At 38.8% G+C, this 17,512-nt stretch overlaps 1 protein-coding gene across 7 annotated transcripts in view; it reads left to right on the top strand.

Moving 5' to 3' along the window:
* The window catches only part of CSRNP3 (cysteine and serine rich nuclear protein 3), a 110,503-nt gene that overhangs the window by 17,528 nt on the left and 75,463 nt on the right, over nt 1-17,512 (top strand). For 4 of the 7 annotated variants that reach the window (XR_005932656.1, XM_030019363.1, XM_030019354.2 and 1 more), the window contains exon 2: nt 12,316-12,486. The exons of 1 other annotated variant lie outside the window; for it this stretch is intronic. Coding sequence is in view for 3 of the 6 variants with exons in the window: in XM_030019363.1 (XP_029875223.1) it covers nt 12,339-12,486 (148 nt within the window). In the remaining 3 variants the exon portion in view is untranslated. Of the gene's footprint in view, nt 1-12,315; nt 12,487-17,512 lie in introns of those variants that run through there. 2 more of the 7 variants (XM_030019360.1, XM_030019358.1) reach the window with 2 other exon arrangements.

The raw sequence follows: 17,512 nt of genomic DNA, 5'->3' as shown, positions 1-17,512 counted from the left end.
CTTTCTCATGTGACAGTATAGGCATTGCATCTCATTGATGCTGAAGTGTTCAGTAGGCTGTAGGAAGAGAGGTCTTTTGTGTGATGGAAATACTTGCTGTTGAAAATACAGTGTATGCTACCAGCAGGAAAATAGTGCCTGAAGATCTAAAAATGTTTTCTTTGAGTTCGGATAGGAAAAGGGCTTACAAATGAACTGCTGCTAAAACTGTATGTGTTCTATTTAGTGTTGAACATAGAGTAAGAATGGCTCCTCAGAGCAACTCTTAAAGTTCTTGTGAATTTTTGATTATTTTTAGCTTTGGAATGAATGTGGTTTATAATTCAGTCATAAAATTATCTTTGGCATAAAGAAAAAACATGATGCATGTGATTAAATTATGTGTACAAGACAGATAAATCTTGTAGTACCTTAGCAGTTACATATCAGTTTTAAGAAACTGTTGAAATAGCTTGTGTGAAACCTGTTCTGCCGAGTTTGTGTTATCAGCAGCTGTTAGTCCACAGACACTGGAGATGATAAGTAGCAAATAACTTACTTTATACAGAAAATAGATTTGGTTATCAAGCCACATTATTTGAGGATATAGGACTACAGGCAGAAGTCCTGGCCCCACTGAAGGAATTGGAGATTTTGATATTGGCCTCATTGGGGCAAGGATTTCAACGTGTCAGCTCTCCATTGACTTATTTCTACATTTCATGTGTAGCAAATAATTGTTATGCTACAGGACCCCGGTTTTCTGGTTTGAAGCAGAAATCTTCATTGAAATAAATGAATTGTGATTATCACTGGTTTGAGAGTATATAGTCATAAAATACATTTATAAAGCTAAAATGATGGAATTTAGTTTTAATAGATTTCAGAGATTAAAATCACTAAATGCGTGTATCCATTTTTGCTTTACTTGGTGAATTCCCTTAGAGCAGACCCAAAATTATTAAAAAGTGATGTTATTAAAGAAAAACTGGACAAAGTCAATTAGAACTCTTACTGAGTACTAAGGAGGACTGGAAGAAGCTTTGTCCTCTGTCCACTTATTTATACACTTTACCAGCTGCAAGCATCTGGAGTGGTGTCCTTTTTTCCTAGCTGTTACCTCAGAGAATGGAGCCTGATATGTTTGCTAAACAAACAATCAATCAATGAAAAAACAAACAAAAAACCCCACCGAAACCCCAAACTTACAGCAAATGTCAGCAATTCACAAAATTATTCTAAAAGACTGAACTGTATTTTTTTTTTTTTTTTTTTAATACTGGAATGTGAACACTGGTAAATAATACTGACTGAAAAACAGATGAGTTGCATCCTAACATTTATTATTTGTTGGGAATGGATATGTATCTGAAAGCATAAGCACAACTGTTAAATTACAATCTCAAATCTATGTATTCCAATCACTTTTCCCCCCCTCAAATGAGAAATCTGGCTCAGAGCAGCTCCAGTAACAGAGAGGATTTGATGAAAACAGAGATCTAGTTCCACATGTATTTAAATTATTCTGTCTCCTTGGAAACGCTGCTGCTGCAGATGGATTTGGCTTTTGGTGGCTAAAAATATCTACCACTTAATAATGACAGCATGAAAGATACTGAATAAAACTACTGTGTTGTCACTAGTTTTAAAGTTCCCTAATGATTCAGGTATTCTACATGAACTACAGATTTGCATTTTCTGTCCAGTATTCCCTATCAGCTGCTGCCAGCACTCACCAGCTCAGTGGAAATGAGATAAGCTCATTAGCCTTGGTTAGAGACCTACTGAGAAAGGAGTGTGTGGGTGGGAGGTAGGCTAGACGAAGAGTTTGAAAGCAGGTAGAAAGTTGGGGAAAAAAAAAAAAGTTCATGGTGGTGGTGTGGGTATGTGTTCTGTAATATTTGAGGATACAGGCTTATTCACAGGGAAGTCTATGGTAGGAAGAGTATGCTTAAGCCCTGCCTTTGTAAGTTAACACTCTGTAAATAAAACAATGTCTTTTTATTTATCGCAGAATCTTCAGTGAATGCTTCCTTATCAGTTGTATGTGTAGGTGATTGAAATATCACACAAACCACTGTAAGTCAAATACTAAATTACCTTAAACAAAAGCCAAAACCTAAATTACTGAAGAACTTGTAAGCAAGAAATAACATTACATTACTTAGCATTACTAAATTCCATCTTTTTAAAGAATTAATTCTCTTCAATTAAGGAAGTGTAGGCACTACTTCTTTCTTTAATCCAGTTCTTTATTATTTATTCCTTCCACATATCACAACTTCTTTTGCTGTTAGCTGATATTCAGTATGTATGAAAGATACCACTTCTATTTTTTGATCTCTCCTTCATTTCCATTGGATGGCTTCCTGCTTGTGCCCAGAAGACAGAACAAATGACAAATATTTCCTCAGTGCTGCATGGTGGGCTAAATATACCTCTTTTATTCTTTTATTTTGTCAGTATATATGTGATTTGTTGTGGCATAGATCAAAATTGCTGATTAATTTTCCATTATTGAACGAGGCATTTTTCTTGTTCTGCAGTGTCTTAAAGACAACATTAAAATATTACTAGGTATTGTTACACATATAAATAATTAATCCTCTGCAAATTAATGCTAAAATCCATTTTTAGCTGACAGCACAAGTATCAAAGATCATTTAAAGTAAAAGTTGAATACTTGGTTTTGATTAATTGAAATGAGTAAGAGGAAAGGATCTGGTGCCTTTCATTCTATAAGAGACTATTAACATATTAATAAGGCAGATTATTAAATGGATTATAGAAATTTTTGTATGAGGAAAATAAAATTTAATCATAGCAGGCCGTCTTATTGAGAACAATGTTTTGTATTAAGATGAGCAAACCCTTGTTGCTTTAATTTTAAAACCTCCTTTCCCATAGTATGTAATTTAAGAGTCTGTGGAGATAAGTAAATCTAAACATTATTTGAGGAAGTAAAGGTTTGATAAGTTGCTGGAAGTAGCATCTGTGTGTTTTGCAGCGGTAGTCAAGTTGTGCCAATTTGACATGAATCCTTTGATTTCTGGATATAGAAGCAGAAGTTCTCATCTGCTGAAAATAGCGATGAGAAAGTTTGTTGCACATTGCCTGTCATGTCTATGTTGTGGAAGACAGTGATGGTAGCACAAAGTACTGCTTTTTTTGGTTTGGTGTTTTTTTTTTTTTTTTTATTACAAGTTGCAGGCAGATGAGTTGAGGTTTCTGCCAGGCTAGGTTTTTCCAGCAATCTTCAGCATTATTTGTTCATACCTGAAGAGAGTTCTCTGCTATACAGCTAATATCAGACCATGTAGATGAAGATAGACTATCTTACCACATTTGTCACTCTCCAAAAAAAAACCCCCAAACTATTAATTCGTCTTGTTTCTAAACTCTAATCTCCTAAAATTAGACATTTTTGATCTTTTCATATATAAGTAGTACCATTATTGGCAATAATTATGGCAAGGTATGAAGGATTCAGTCCTTTGTTATCTAAAATTTGTCTCTACATTCCCCTGTCCCCCCTCAGACACACATACACACCACTCAATACATAAACTGTTAAGCGGGAGGAGTTTGCTTCTGTCTTTTCAGATAGAAGAGGAAAACCTACTTCAGAGTTACTTTTGCAGGTATGTTCCAGTACATTTTTGTGTCACAAGTTCATACTGCACTTCTCGCAGTTCAGATGTTCTTGTTTTGGGGATGTTGGGGTTTTTTTGTGGGTTGATTGGTGGGTTTGTTTTTTTGAAACTCTGTTAGAGGAGAGAATGGCTAACCCTGTGTCAAGATGCAGAGATCATGGGTCAGAAGGGGAGAGCAGTTGAATTACTGCTCACTGTTTTGGCTTTGATGGCAATGGTGAATGAGCAGCCAGGCTGTGTGTTAAATAGCATGCAACAGGCAGCTAAGTAGCATGTATCAGGGCTGTAGAGGTGTGAAGGCCCCTTTGGCATATACCAATCTTGACCAAGCTGTACTTTGGTAGGAGCATACCGAGATATACAAGATATCCTACACCATGTTGTGCAGTTCCTCTGCAGGCACTGCACAAAGTTGGTGTTCATGAAAGAACAGTGTGGAAGATCAGTACTGACATAGTAGGAAGACATGTTGCAGTGTGCCAATTAGTATTATTACCTGGGCTAATCTGAGCAAAATTTATATTAAAGACTTCTTATTTCCAGCACTCCGTAAATTGATGGCATTCCAATCTCCACTATAGAGCTGGACCCTACTGCCATTCATGTAGCTGGCAGCAGCATAATGCAAAGCCGCTGTGCCAAAAAGATGCTGAAAACACTACTGCCAGTCTTAGAACATCACTCCAGTTGCTGGGGAGGGGCTAAGCAAGCCAAATGTTGTCTGCCCCTTTTGCAAAGGGGTGCAATTAAGATGTGTTGTTAGTATGCTGTCTCCCACAGAGCAGACAGACCAGTTCTTCCCGTCACCTGCATGCTCACTCTTCTCTTAAAGGCTGTATATCTGTAGAAGTCAGTAGGACTGGTGGCAGTGTTTTTCTGTTTTCACATTTCAATTTTATGAAGAGTTGTGACATCTCCTGGCCAGAGCTCAGCTGCAAGCAGTCCTGCAATATAGTCAGAATATTTTTTAGTAAGTCTTTTCTGGGAGCCCCCATACAAACTTAAAAATTTCTTCTGGGATACAGATACTTCTGTAGTGGAGGTCCAATACATTGCACTCCAATACATTTTTTTTTTTTTTTTTTTTTTTTTTTTTTTTTTCCCTTCAAACAAAAGAGGGAGAAAATCTTCAACAGAGATTTTGGGTGAAGAGATTTTAATTGATGAAATTCATCATCAGAGCTTAAAACCTAGAAGAGAAGTGGCCAATACCAGGTCTTCAGCAGTGTTACCTGAAGACTTTGGAAAGGACTTCATGACAGGCCCTGCTAAAAGTGTCCTAGATGACTTAGAGGTTAGGCATTATAAACCTGAGTTTGTGACACACCTTCAGCATGACTTTCTCCTGAATCCCCTGTTTGCCTCTAGGGCTTTGTGTCATTTGTGCATCTTTCATTCTTGTAGAAGCAGTTCTTCTGCAGCAAGGTTAGAAAATTATTATAAATGAAACACAAGCTCAAGCTAAACAGCTTTTGTGGGCAAATCTCCTCTTGACAGGAAAGCCCTCTCACTGAATGCCTCTGAATCCCCTTCTACGAGGTTGCACCTTCGTCATTGTAGACCTGAATGCTAAGCTCCTGGATGCCTGGCTGAATTATCACTGCCTCTTACTCATCTCATTTTGCTCTCTGGGGAGCATGCTGAGAGAAGACTTTGAAGAACTAGCCTAGAATTTTCTTCTGTTGGCCAAGTTATACAAGTGTTTCATTTAACTGTTGACATCAGTTGATACAGCTAAGAATTGAACTCAGACATCAGAAGGCCATTTCACTGCTGCTGTATGCAGGTGGTTTTTTTTATTTGGATGATGGAGAGGGGGATATTTACTTCCTTGGTGCATGTACGACCTTATGAAATGCTTCTGGTGGAGTAAGGGAGCCAAATCTACCACCATTGCATCTGTACTGTGTGTAGAGACAGGAGGTGAGCATATGCCAACATCATTTCTGCATTCTAAATTCATTGCCAGTGGAGTTAGTTGCCTTGTGTTAGAGTGTACAACAATGTGTAGGCAGTCGAGAAGATTAGTGGATTAGTACTCAAGTGTGAAATCAGGAGTGCTGTAAAGCGATGGTATAGAAACCCTGCAAAGAGCAGACTTGGCAGGATTTGACTTGCAATGCCAGAACAGATTCCCCAGGTTGAATTGCGCAGCCTTATCCTGCAGGATTTGCTTAGTGCTATGGATTTAGCTAGACTGAAGCAAACAAGCAGAGAAAAACTTTTCCTAGTTTACGTCTGTGTAACTTGACCACTGCTGTAAGCACAAATTCATGAGTAGGATTATACTAATGGTATTCCGTCTGCCTATACAGAGCAGTCTCTTAAGTGGAATTAGCTTGCTATGTGTTTTTAATTTTTACAGCTTGTAGTAGTGAAACTATCAGAGCCTACCTCTGGCAACTGGTGCTTGTGATTAGGACTGCCAAATACAGCAAAACATGTATTGCAAACATTAATTTGAATTCTGAACAGCTGTTTGATTCATGTTCATGTACCTCTGTTGTTCACTGTTTGCAAGCATTCATGCAAATGGATTTTTGTCTGAATTAATGCAGTCCTTTACATGAATAGTCATTTTCACAAGCAAATAATATTCTTTGTGTGAGTGATGTCACTGTAGATGCTTTTGGTTTTGACACCCCCCCCCCCCCCCCCCCCCCCTTAAAATTAGTTACACAAGGAGCAAAATAATTAAGTGCAATATGTGGAACCAAGCAAACACCTTGATTAGTTCACGACCATCTCTGCTGCTGGTGCTTATTCAGCAGGTAAGAAAAATGCCTTTAAAATCAAGCTTTGTTTGCAAGCTAAGAAAAAGACCTAAATTCAAAAAGACTATTAATCACAACAAATAACCCAAACATCTCTGCTTGTGAGCATCGATGTTCATGATTTCACTGTGAAATTATGTGCCAAGTCTCCCTAGCATGTTATAGCACATGCTGATTGACCAGTGGGTGGGAGTTGTTTGTGACGAGTACTTTCCAGTAATGTTTTATGTGTAACATCTGTTTTCTGCATCCTCCTGTTCAGTTTGCAGTCATTTTTATGGAAGTGGTTTTTGTTCAGAAGCAAATCTGTATTGCTACTACAGACTTTGTCTAAATTTTTTCCATACTTAACAGTTGATACATTTGAGACCAGGCAAAATGCAGTGTGACTCATAGGTCAAGTCTTTGATGCCTGCCTTTTTCTTTTATTTTTATTTTTGTTTTTATTTTCAGATAGGAATTTTTATCCAGGTAGATTTTATCATGGTATGTGATCAGATCTCAAGAAGGAATTAGTACAAAATAAGGTTTCATAAATGAATGAGAGAAGCAATTAATTGGATCCCCCCCCCCCCCCCCCCCAATGCCAGTGTGTTCTTGTTTTTCCTGAGCTTCGGTCGATAACTGATTCTTATAGTGAGGTTTTTCTGTAAATCATGAGCATATATAATCTGATGCAGGGTCCTATTTTATTATTTCATATCTGTTTTGTGCTGAATTCTGCAAAACAGTAACTTGAAGATTTTGACTAGGATGATAATGTCTTTGGATTTGTCTTTGTCACTGCACAAAGATTTTGTCAACTCCCTATTTCCATATTGCAGCTTGTTGTCTGTTTTATTAGTATCTTTTAGCACGTTTCAAAGCACTAGCTGAAGTGCAAGTTAGAAGAAATGCTTTTACCTCTCTCTATAGTGCCTATCCAATGTGGTCCTGGCGCTTTTGGTTTGTGGATTATTGGGTTTTTGTTGTTTTACTTTTTTCTATCCGTGGGTGTCAGTGAAACACTGAGGATATGGCAACTTAAAGTTAGGTTTTGTAGAGCAAATTTGACAGTGTATGTTATGGGGATAACATCATAAGAAGATGCTTCTTTTGGGACCACAGGTAATGTGCTGTCACCCCTCCCCTCCACTCAGTAATTCTAACACCACTCTTTTTGGGCTTTTCACTGGGGTTTGGAGATACCTGCTTTCTAAAGGAATACTGCAATGAGATTGTTACCATGGTTTTCTAAAATTTCCAGCCTTTTCAGGTACAAGAGAAAATCAATCCAGTCAGGCTTTTGCTTTTGCATTATTTTACTTTGTAGGTTCCAGGTAGTGTTGTGACTGTTTTAAATATATGCCCCACATTTACATGGGATTTTTGTCTTCTAGTAATAACATGTTGCCTCTGAACTTTAAATGTACGATGCCTGCCAATTATCTGGCATCGTAGCAAGGCAAAGCGTGTTGCCATGGAGCTTTGAGGACTTACTTGCTTTGCCAGCGAGCGTACCTGCAGCTAGAGAACTGGTTAAATGATCTCTTCATAGGAGTAGTTTCTTCAGGGTGGAGGAAAACTAGGAAAGAAAGGAGGAGAAAATGGATGGGGGGGGTGTTTAAGAAAGATATACTGTTCTCGCAGCCCACATCCATCATATGCTTCTGGTGTGTCAAGTTGCCATTTCCTTGAAGAATCCTTAATTGCGTCAGGCAATTGGTGTTTGAGCTCACAACAATGTGTGTACCTGATTTTCCTTGCTTTAATACTGTTCCCTCTGTTTCAACTTCATTTTGCTTTGCTGTGGATTAATGCCATGTTAGCATGGTGAGGAGCATGGCAGAGGATGATGTATCACATTGCTGTGCAAGGATTTTTTGTTGTGAAGGATATATCAGCAAACAGGAAAGCTTCCAGTGCCTGCTTGTTACTCAGTTGTGTGAATCAGCAGGATGCTGCTCCAAATCAATCTTAGCTACTAGACAACTTATTTAATAATTCTCCAGAAAGGTGTGTTTCTAATTGAACTTTTCAAGCCAACTTTCTCCCTTTTTCACCTAAACTGACAACTTTGATGTAGCAGATCTCTAACTGTAGTGGTGGTTGTTTTTCAGTGTTTGCCTCTGAAGCCTGGACCTCACTGGTGTCTTACTGGAAGTCCAAGAATATTGACTTACCACTTTGTGCATTTGTTTCTCTTAGTCATGTGATGTTGTTTGATTCCTGTAGTCAGTCATGGACTTTTGTGTACTGGATTCCATGCAGAAATATGCACATTTGCTCATTTTTCTTCAGAATATACATATTTCTATAGTACTTCTGTGTTTGAGATTATTCCCATCCTGTGTGACGTACTGTCTTGCATGCTGTAAGTGACTTTCGTGTTAGCAAAATTGTACCACTGTGTAGTTATATCACCCTTATGATTCCTGTTATCAGATATGGGTTTTATTTATTGTTTTACTTTCCATTCATGTACTGAAAATTTGACTTGTGTAAGTCTTTGGTGCCTTGTCCCCTAAACCTGTAGAGTCTTCGGTTCACGTGAGGTTGGATTTGGATTTCTTTGCGCCTGCAGTTGCTTCAGTTTGATTCCCCAAAATCTGAAATTACTGATTCAGTCGTAGCTATGGTGCAGGAAAAAGAACAACAATTTGAGTTCTCTCTCCTGGTTCCCTGATTCCAGACTTAGGGAACCTTTAGAGATATCACAAACTTCGTGGCCTCATTGCTGTTAGAAGTTTGACTGATGCTTATTCCCGTTGGTCTCTGTCTTCCACTGGGATATGCAAAATAATGCCTTCATAAACAGCATTGTGTTGTGTGTCACCATGCTTATTATCTCCTAGTTCCTGGAGATGTGGACCTCATTCAGGTACTACAGGATGCCAATGTAAACGAGGCATGGGCTAAATGTATCACATACAACATGCCTCATGTGCTACTGTGCAGATGTGCCTCCTTCTGAAGAATATTGGCTTATGGAGCGGCAGCTGTTTATACAGATGTTCTTCTAAAGGGACCTCCTGCTGGTACATAGTGTGTACAAACAGTTTTAGATCTCTTTAATCTAGCTCTGTGATAGTCAAGCTCTTGAGTAATGGAAGCGTCTCCTTTCAGCGTGTAGCGTTTTCCTGGGGAGACTTGATAGCAGAGAGACTAGAATCAACAGATCTCAGGCAAGTGGCAATGCCTAAATTTTAGCGCGACTACTTTGTCAAACAACCTTCTTGATAATCTTCCTGGAAAAGAGTCAGAATAAAAATTGGGCAATAGTGATGCTAAATGTATATAACGGATAGCTATGCCTTCTTTATGTGTTGCAGTAATACTCAGGTTCTGCAGTATTCCCATACCTCCTGGCTTATCTTGATCAGCTAGCTGGGTGTAGAGCTAACCTGTATGCCACTTCCAAGGATCCTGGGAATCATTTGTTATGGTTCATTACATAAATCTTATTAATGAAATGGCTTTGCTGCTACCTGGTATGATACTTGGTGCAAATGTAGGCTATGCTAAAATGCAAGCAAATTTAAAACCCTTTGGTGTGAAAAATATTTTTCTGATATTAGCTATAAACAGTTCTGGCTATTGAGACCCTCGCTATCTGCAACGATTTTACTGACGTGCAAGATGCATGTTAGTCACCCAGTCACTGTGTGGTATACTTGCAGAAGACAATGTCTGACAGAAGGGCTTTTGTCTGGAAATCATCTGAGGCTATGAAATTAGTTCTTGCTCTCTGACAGCCTGCACACTGGTGATGATTGCAGCTCTTAGGTTTGCCTTGCAGTGCAGTTGTGACTGAGGTTCTTGGGACCTGGAACTTCGTGACTCCTGTAGCCACAATTTCAATGGGCTCCGATGTGGATTTGACCTAGGTCTTGCTTGTATGATAAACTCTTTGTCAGCCCATTTCTCACTCTCTTCACTGAGATGTTTGAATGTAAGCATTTTCTTTCTCACACTCCAGCTGCTTCTTTACCCTCTTCTGCAGTCAAGCTATAATCCTGTGGTTTTGATATTGCAGGCTGTTGCCATGGAAATAATGGTGATTTCACAATTTCAGTGTTGTAAGCACTGCAGGAGGCAATGGAAAAGGTGGTTGGTAAGAGATATAGTGAGGACGTGGGGGACAGTTCAGAGGAGTTGTTTCTGAACCTGGCTTTGGGGGAGGAGGGGAGTGTCTGCCCCCTCTTTATTATTGTGGGTTTTCAGTGTGTGTGTTTTGTTCTTTTCTCTTTTTTCTTTTCTTTTTTTTTTGTAAATGGGTTTTTTATTAAAAGGTTGATGCTTAACTATTTCATGTATTCTTACATTTTTTGCAAAGGTTATTACAAAGTGATGCTAAATGCTACTTTCCTTGTCCTCAGAATAAAAATACAATGCTTTGCAGTTTATAGTAATTCATTTTTCGACAAAAGGGCAAAGGTTGAGATCTAAGCACATTCTGTTTAAATCATGTCTTTAGCCTGAAGAAATCCCTTTCAGGAAAACATTTTTTTTCATAAATAGTAAAACAAGCTGAGAACATCAGGACAGCCATATGCATTTAAAACTGTGTGACTGACAGTATTCAAACCTAATATATTCGTTATTTAATTTTTAGTGTGCTCTGCATACAAACAAGTTCGGTGCTGAAGATCATCTTACGCAGCATCTGTTCTTAGCATTATGTCGTGATTCCACATCTATACGGAAATCTTTTCTCTAAATTAGATGGAACCATAAAGGTAGAATGAAACTTACTGGAGGAAATCAACTTTGTTATAAAATGAATTGAATTGGCAGCTTAACAAGCTGAAGGCAAGTGGCATTCAGAAGAATGAGAATTTGTGATACTGTACGCTTGAAAGCATCAAACAGCAGCCTTTTTTCCCCAGCTATTTACAGCAACATTCCATTGATTAGTGTAGTCAGAGAGTAGATATTATCTGTAACTTTTAAATTAAGATCTTAAAATTAATTTTCAGGCTTCAGTAGGATGTAATCAGTAAGGATGGTGACAGTAAACTTTAAGATCTTCTTTTAATTGAAGATAGAGAAGAAATCTAGGAATTGCTTTAAAAATATTTTGATTTTTTTCTGCTTGGTATTCCATAAATGGAGATAAGATGACCGGCTGTTATATATGAAAGGGAAACAATAAGGAATGTTCAGCATGACTCTGGCTTTGTTGGGCAGTGTTATTAGGAAGCCAAGTTCATAAGGATAGATTTAGTCCCTTGATACTTTACTTGTGTGAATGGAAATAGTCTACATGTGTGTCAGTACTCATACCTGAATTTCACAAAAGTGAAATGACAAAATGAGCCAGAACTGTGTTTGCAGGGTTTGATCTGAAAAGATGCTAAGTATCTCATGCTCTCAAATCTAATTGAGAATGTGGGCATCTGATAGTAGTGAGTATTACATAAATCAGACCTTTAAAATAATTCAAAAGAGAGAACATTTTCTTTCTGAAATATATTTATTAGTGAACACTGGTTTTTGTCATGTAATGTTTCTTGGTGCCAGGTAAGTTTTTAAGTGTTGTATAAAGGTGCATTTCTGCTGAATTATATTGGATTATATATACTTTCTGCTTGGCCCAAATTTGCTGCATAACTGAAATAATTATATCTTTTTATGCATGAGATTGGTTATAGAATTTTGCCTGCACTGGTAGAATATAGGTAGCATTTACCTACTGTCTTAAGAAGGAAAGACTGCCTGTAAGAAAGCCAGTGACATGATGAATATAGTGATGGTAAGTATTTTTGACTTCTTTCTGGAAAAGTTGTTTAAAAGTCTTGGTAAGGAGCCATTTAGCTACAGGTAGTAGCATCTGATTTGATAAATGAACTCCTCTATGATAAATGAATTTGAAGACCTGGACAGCAGACAGGTGTTTCAGTGCCTCGTTGTCTCTGTTCCTGTTACAGGTGCATGTGACAGCATTGCAGTGATGAGTGGAATTTTAAAGAGGAAGTTTGAAGAAGTTGGTGGCGCTTCACCTTGTTCCTGTGTGTGGGAATCAGATGATGACATTTCTAGCAGTGAAAGTGCTGACAGTGGAAGTAATGTCCATCCATCTACTTCTAATCATTTTACTCGTAAGTACTAAAGTAGTGTGTAAGGCTTGATACTCCTTTTTATACAAGCTAAGAAACGGTCATCTTACTTGGAAGAAACACAGTGTAGGCTATCTGCTTTTATTTTGAAGCATTTTTCCATTTTATTACATTTAAATGTTGACACCATGAGGAGGTACTTTTTTGAAAAAGACCTATTTCCTCTGGTAGTTGTTGTTTATGTAAAAAATTTGTATGTCAGAGTGAGTTTCAGAGGAAACTCCACTTTTTTACTATATCATTTACATCTGGATAGTGTGAAATGTTTTAAGTATATGGGAGAACGTCTTCCATTTGGGGTGATGATTTGGGGGAAGAGGGAAAATTGGCAGTAACACAGGTTGAAGGCCAGTGCTTCTGCTTGACCCTGTCTGTTCAGAGTGGAGAGTAGCGTGCATGATCTGTGACAGAATAGCTGATCCCTCTGATCATTCATCCTGCCACCTGAGCCGATGCAACCACGCAGCCCTCAGTCCTTTTCTTCCACTCATTACAGGAGTACACAGAGGAAGAAATGCGTAATTCTCCCTGAGAAGATGTTAGATTCATATCTGATGTCTCCATGAGACACTTGAAGAACAGAAGTCCTTTTCTTGTTCCCACTCAACCAGCTGAACATGAATAGTTAATTTACAGCATATTTTTCTTTTTGACCTCTCAGGTTGAGGTTACCCATTACTAAACCCGCAGAATTTGTGGAATCTACATAAAGCCTCATATCTGGAGTAAACCATGTGTGTATATGAGTAGCAGTAAGTGATCTGGACTTTATCTGACAATGCATATGTAGCAGCTAGAAGGGTGTCTGCATTTTTTTTTTTTTTTTTTAATTAAATTATCTGTCTAATAAATCTAGGCTAGAGCTATTTGTGAATTACAGCTGGCAATAGGGTTAGTGTAGTTCCTTATCTGAAAAGGAAAAAAGCTACTCTGGGTAAAGGACACTTCTGTATTGCCTTCTCTTTGAGTGGACTTTCCAAAAGCACACTGAGGACTTGGATGTTCAGCTGAGGGTGGTGGTGAAGGTGCTCCTTGAGGGTGCACCACAGGAGTCTGTCCTGAAACCTGTCCTGCTTAACATCTTTATTGATCACCTGAAGGAGGTGACGGAGTGACTTGCTTCAAGTTTGCAGAGAACATTGAGGGGAATAGTTGATGCCCTTAAGGGAAAAGCCCCATTCAGAGGGACCTAGGCAGGCTGGAGGAATGGCCTGACAGGAGACACATAAAATTCGGCAGAGACAAATGCAGAGTTGCATACGTGGGACGGAAGAGCCCCTTGCAGTGGTACAGGCTGGGAGCCGACCAGCTGGGGAGCAGCTCTGCAGAAAAGGCACTGGCGGTCTTGGCGGACAGAGAGAAAGGTGAAGGTGAGCCAGCTGTGTGCCCTGGCAGCCAAGAAGGGCACCAGCCTCCTGGGCTGCATGAACAGCAGCACAGCTAGCAGTGCAAGGGAAGCGACCATCCCCCTCAGCTCAGCACTCATTAGGCTGTACCTAGAATATCGTGTCCACGTTTGGCCCCCCCACTGCAAGACAGACATTGATAAAGTGGAGCAAGTTCAGCAGAGAGTCACCAAGGTTATGAGGTGACTAGAACACTGACCCTGTGAGGAGAGGCTGAGGGACCTGTCCTTGCTCAGCCTGGAGAAGGGGAGGCTGCAGGGGGACCCAATAGAAACTGTGCAGTACCTATGGAGCTTACGCAGAATGTAAGCAGGCTTTTCTCAGTGGTCTGTGGTGGGAGGGTGAGAGAAAGGGATGTAGATGGAAACAAGAGATCTTTCAACTGAATGTAAGGAGAAACTTTTCACCATGAGGACAGCTAGGCACTGGAACAGGTTGCCCAGAGAGGCTCTATAGTCTCTATCCTTGCAGTTTCTCAAGATGTGACTGGCTAAAGCTGTGAGCAGCCTGGTCTGATATCTTAGCTGACCTTGCTTTGAGCAGGAGGTTGGACTAGAGACCTGCTGAAGTTCTTTCCAGCCTGAATTATTTTGTGGTTTTATGGCTTGTCTGCATCAGAGATTGAGAGAGAGCTGAAGTAGTACTGCTTGTTCTTATTCCAGAACCAAGTTCACTGGTAAGCAGAGGGTGGTAGTAGTAAGCATGTGTCTAGATGCGGTTTGTATAGTGCTGTGAAACCTTGACTAGACTGCTTTTGGGCTTTTCTGATAAGTCTGTAGGGAACTGTGTTTGCTTCATCAATTTACTCGCTCAAGTCTCTGCTAGCTCTGAGATCTATTTGCCACTTTACACTGCCAAATGCGTGTGTGCATCCCATGCTCTTATTTGATACTTCCAGTTTTGCTGCCTCACCTCTGTGAGCGCAGCCGGCAGCCGGTACTGAGTGGTTTTGAAAAGCCTAGGTTTTCTCTAGACTTCTTGCTGAATTAGAGTGCTAGTGGGAAGAACAAAGACTGGGATGATTTGAGACACAGGTAGATGTGAGATGTCTCACTCCCTCCCCCTCCCCAAATCATTACCCTGCTTTGATTTTACTTGAGGCTCTTGCTGTTGGCTCTTGGAACTTGAACTCTGCAGATTTAGTGATGGGTTTTTCAGCCCGGAATTTCTTCCACTTGGCAGTCTGCCAGTGCTTTTGTCTACTGAATAGGCTTCAGGGCATGATGCAGATACATTTATTTTGCTTAGCTTTCATTTGTTTTCCATTTTTTGTGTGTTGGGTGGTTTTTTTTTTTTTTTTCATTGTTTCATTCTTGACAAAGCCACAATCTATTTGCTTATGTTTCTGTAGGCAATGGCAGTACTTTTCTAATGCAGCTGTCTAGGTAAGTAGTTTGTAAGTTTTCTGTGGAAAAAGAAAAACCCTAAAACATCCCTGACTGCTGTGACAGCAGACTTCATAAATCAAAAAGTAAATGAACTAGTTCAAGTGTTTTTGTAAAGCAGAAATAAACAAGAAAGATTTAATTTAAGGAGCTTGGCTATCCATAGTTGAATCTTGTACAATTTGATGGCATCAGAATAGAATCTACTTATTTTACAGTGGTGTTTACATAGGGTGGTGAAGAATCAGACCTATAGCCCAAGAAAATGTAGTATTTCATGTAAATTAGCTGAGGAACTTCTGGCTATTTTCCTGTTTGTTACCTCAAGGAAAATTTAGCAATTCCTATATAACAGTTTTATTTTCCCAATTTTACTAGCATCCATTGTTTTTTGGAAGTATACTTTTATATTTTTCTGGGGAGAGTGGGTTTATTGGAGTGATTAACGCAACAGATTACTACCTACTAAAGATTTTTCAGAGGATCTGGAATTACCCATTTTGTATCAGAACTAATTTCTTTTCAATCAGATTCTGGCAGTAGTGGTTTCCAGATTCCTGTCCTCTGTTGTTGTTGTTGTTGTTGTTTACTATTAGTCATCAGCTTCTGCAAAACCCAAATGACAAATTTATTAACGGTCCAAAATCTCTAGATGTAAAATGGAAATCAGTAAGAATATTTGCAAATAAAGATTATTTGTGTGAGAAGGTTGCGGGATTCGGTTGGCTAATGTTTGAATATGGGGCAAAACAAGGAAACATGCCTTGCTGTTGCAGACAACTCTATCCTCACTAGCATATGTTATATGCCTAACAGCAGGCTTTTAGAATATGTAAGACGTGTTTTCTCTAGCCTCATCTGAGATCAGTGTAAAATTCTTTCCTCCTCAGCCCACTTTATGCAGTAATGTGTTTATTCTGTACACGTGTTCCCTGAAGTCTGGGCTCCTACTGTGTGCCCAAAGTTGCTCTGCTGTTCACAAAAATCTAAAAAGATTCGTATAAATTCTTCTCACTCTTCTTTATCAATACATGTGCAGATTCATTGCTTCTCCAAGGGACTGCTGAGACACACAACAGCAATCTAAAAAAATCCTCTATTATGCCATGAGCTCCAGTAATCCCTGTCAGTACACGGTAATTCTTTGTGATAGTGGAATGTAATATTATAACAGTATTTTATAAGCTGCATGTAGATTAAGATTGTTGTTAATAATTAATACTCAACATTTTACATTAATCTTTATATTTCTTTTTCTGTGATAGCATGTTTTATTAAAAAATAAATGTTGGGCATATCCAAATCAGTTAAATGATTACAGTAGCATTATATTGCTTTTCATTTCCTCAGTGGCATCCATGGAAAGGAATGTGCCTTTTTCAATAAATAAAGATACAGGTCTGTGTGCATGTGTACACGTGTGCCTATATTTATAGCTTGAAAAAAGCATAACTATATATGTGTGTGTATATGTAATTTGAAAAAGCATATATATGTGTTTGTGTACATATATGTGTACAAGTGCAGTACATGTGGTAATGGCACACAGAAGTGTTGAGTGATACTTTAAATGTAAAGCTTGTGACAGAATGCCACAGAACTGAAGTGAAGAGTGAGAAGCTACAGGGTTTTATACATATTGTTACCAGTCATGGTAACTAAAGAAATACATCTGTCTCTCTCCCCCTAAGGTTTAGGGATTTGGGTGAATCATGTACTTCTTTTCTAGTAAGAAGCCTGCACAATATATGCAGGAAACCAATTCATGCCATTCTTGTTAAGGAGACGTGATTTGTGGCTGTTTCTTTGTTCCTTGAAGAAGTTTATTATTTCACTCATGGATTGTTTGCTAGTCATTTTACTGGAATCAGGATTTCACTTTGTTTTAAATCAGAACTTTTTTCTAAACTCATGGTTAGGGAAGTTCACAGATGAATTTGTGTTGGCCCAAACTCTATCTCAGGTGCAACTGGAAAGTTTCTCTAATTTGTCAGTTAACCTTCTGTGGATTGCTGAAGCACACTACAGACCAACTATGCTCACCCCTGCCATTAAATATAATTCTCAAGCAGGGTGGGGGGGATGTCACTGAAGTTGTTTAACAGGTCTGGAAACTGCTAGATGCAATCATGATAAAACAGAGTTTTAAATTTAAGGTAATTCTAGGAAAGCATAGGGAACACCAGTACCTGTTTGCTCTCTATTCAACATATGTGT

This window comes from Aquila chrysaetos, chromosome 6, assembly GCF_900496995.4.
Source record: "Aquila chrysaetos chrysaetos chromosome 6, bAquChr1.4, whole genome shotgun sequence".
Taxonomy (NCBI): Eukaryota; Metazoa; Chordata; class Aves; order Accipitriformes; family Accipitridae; genus Aquila; species Aquila chrysaetos.
The sequence above is the reverse complement of the archived record's forward strand: the minus strand, read 5'-3'. Positions and strand labels throughout refer to the sequence as shown.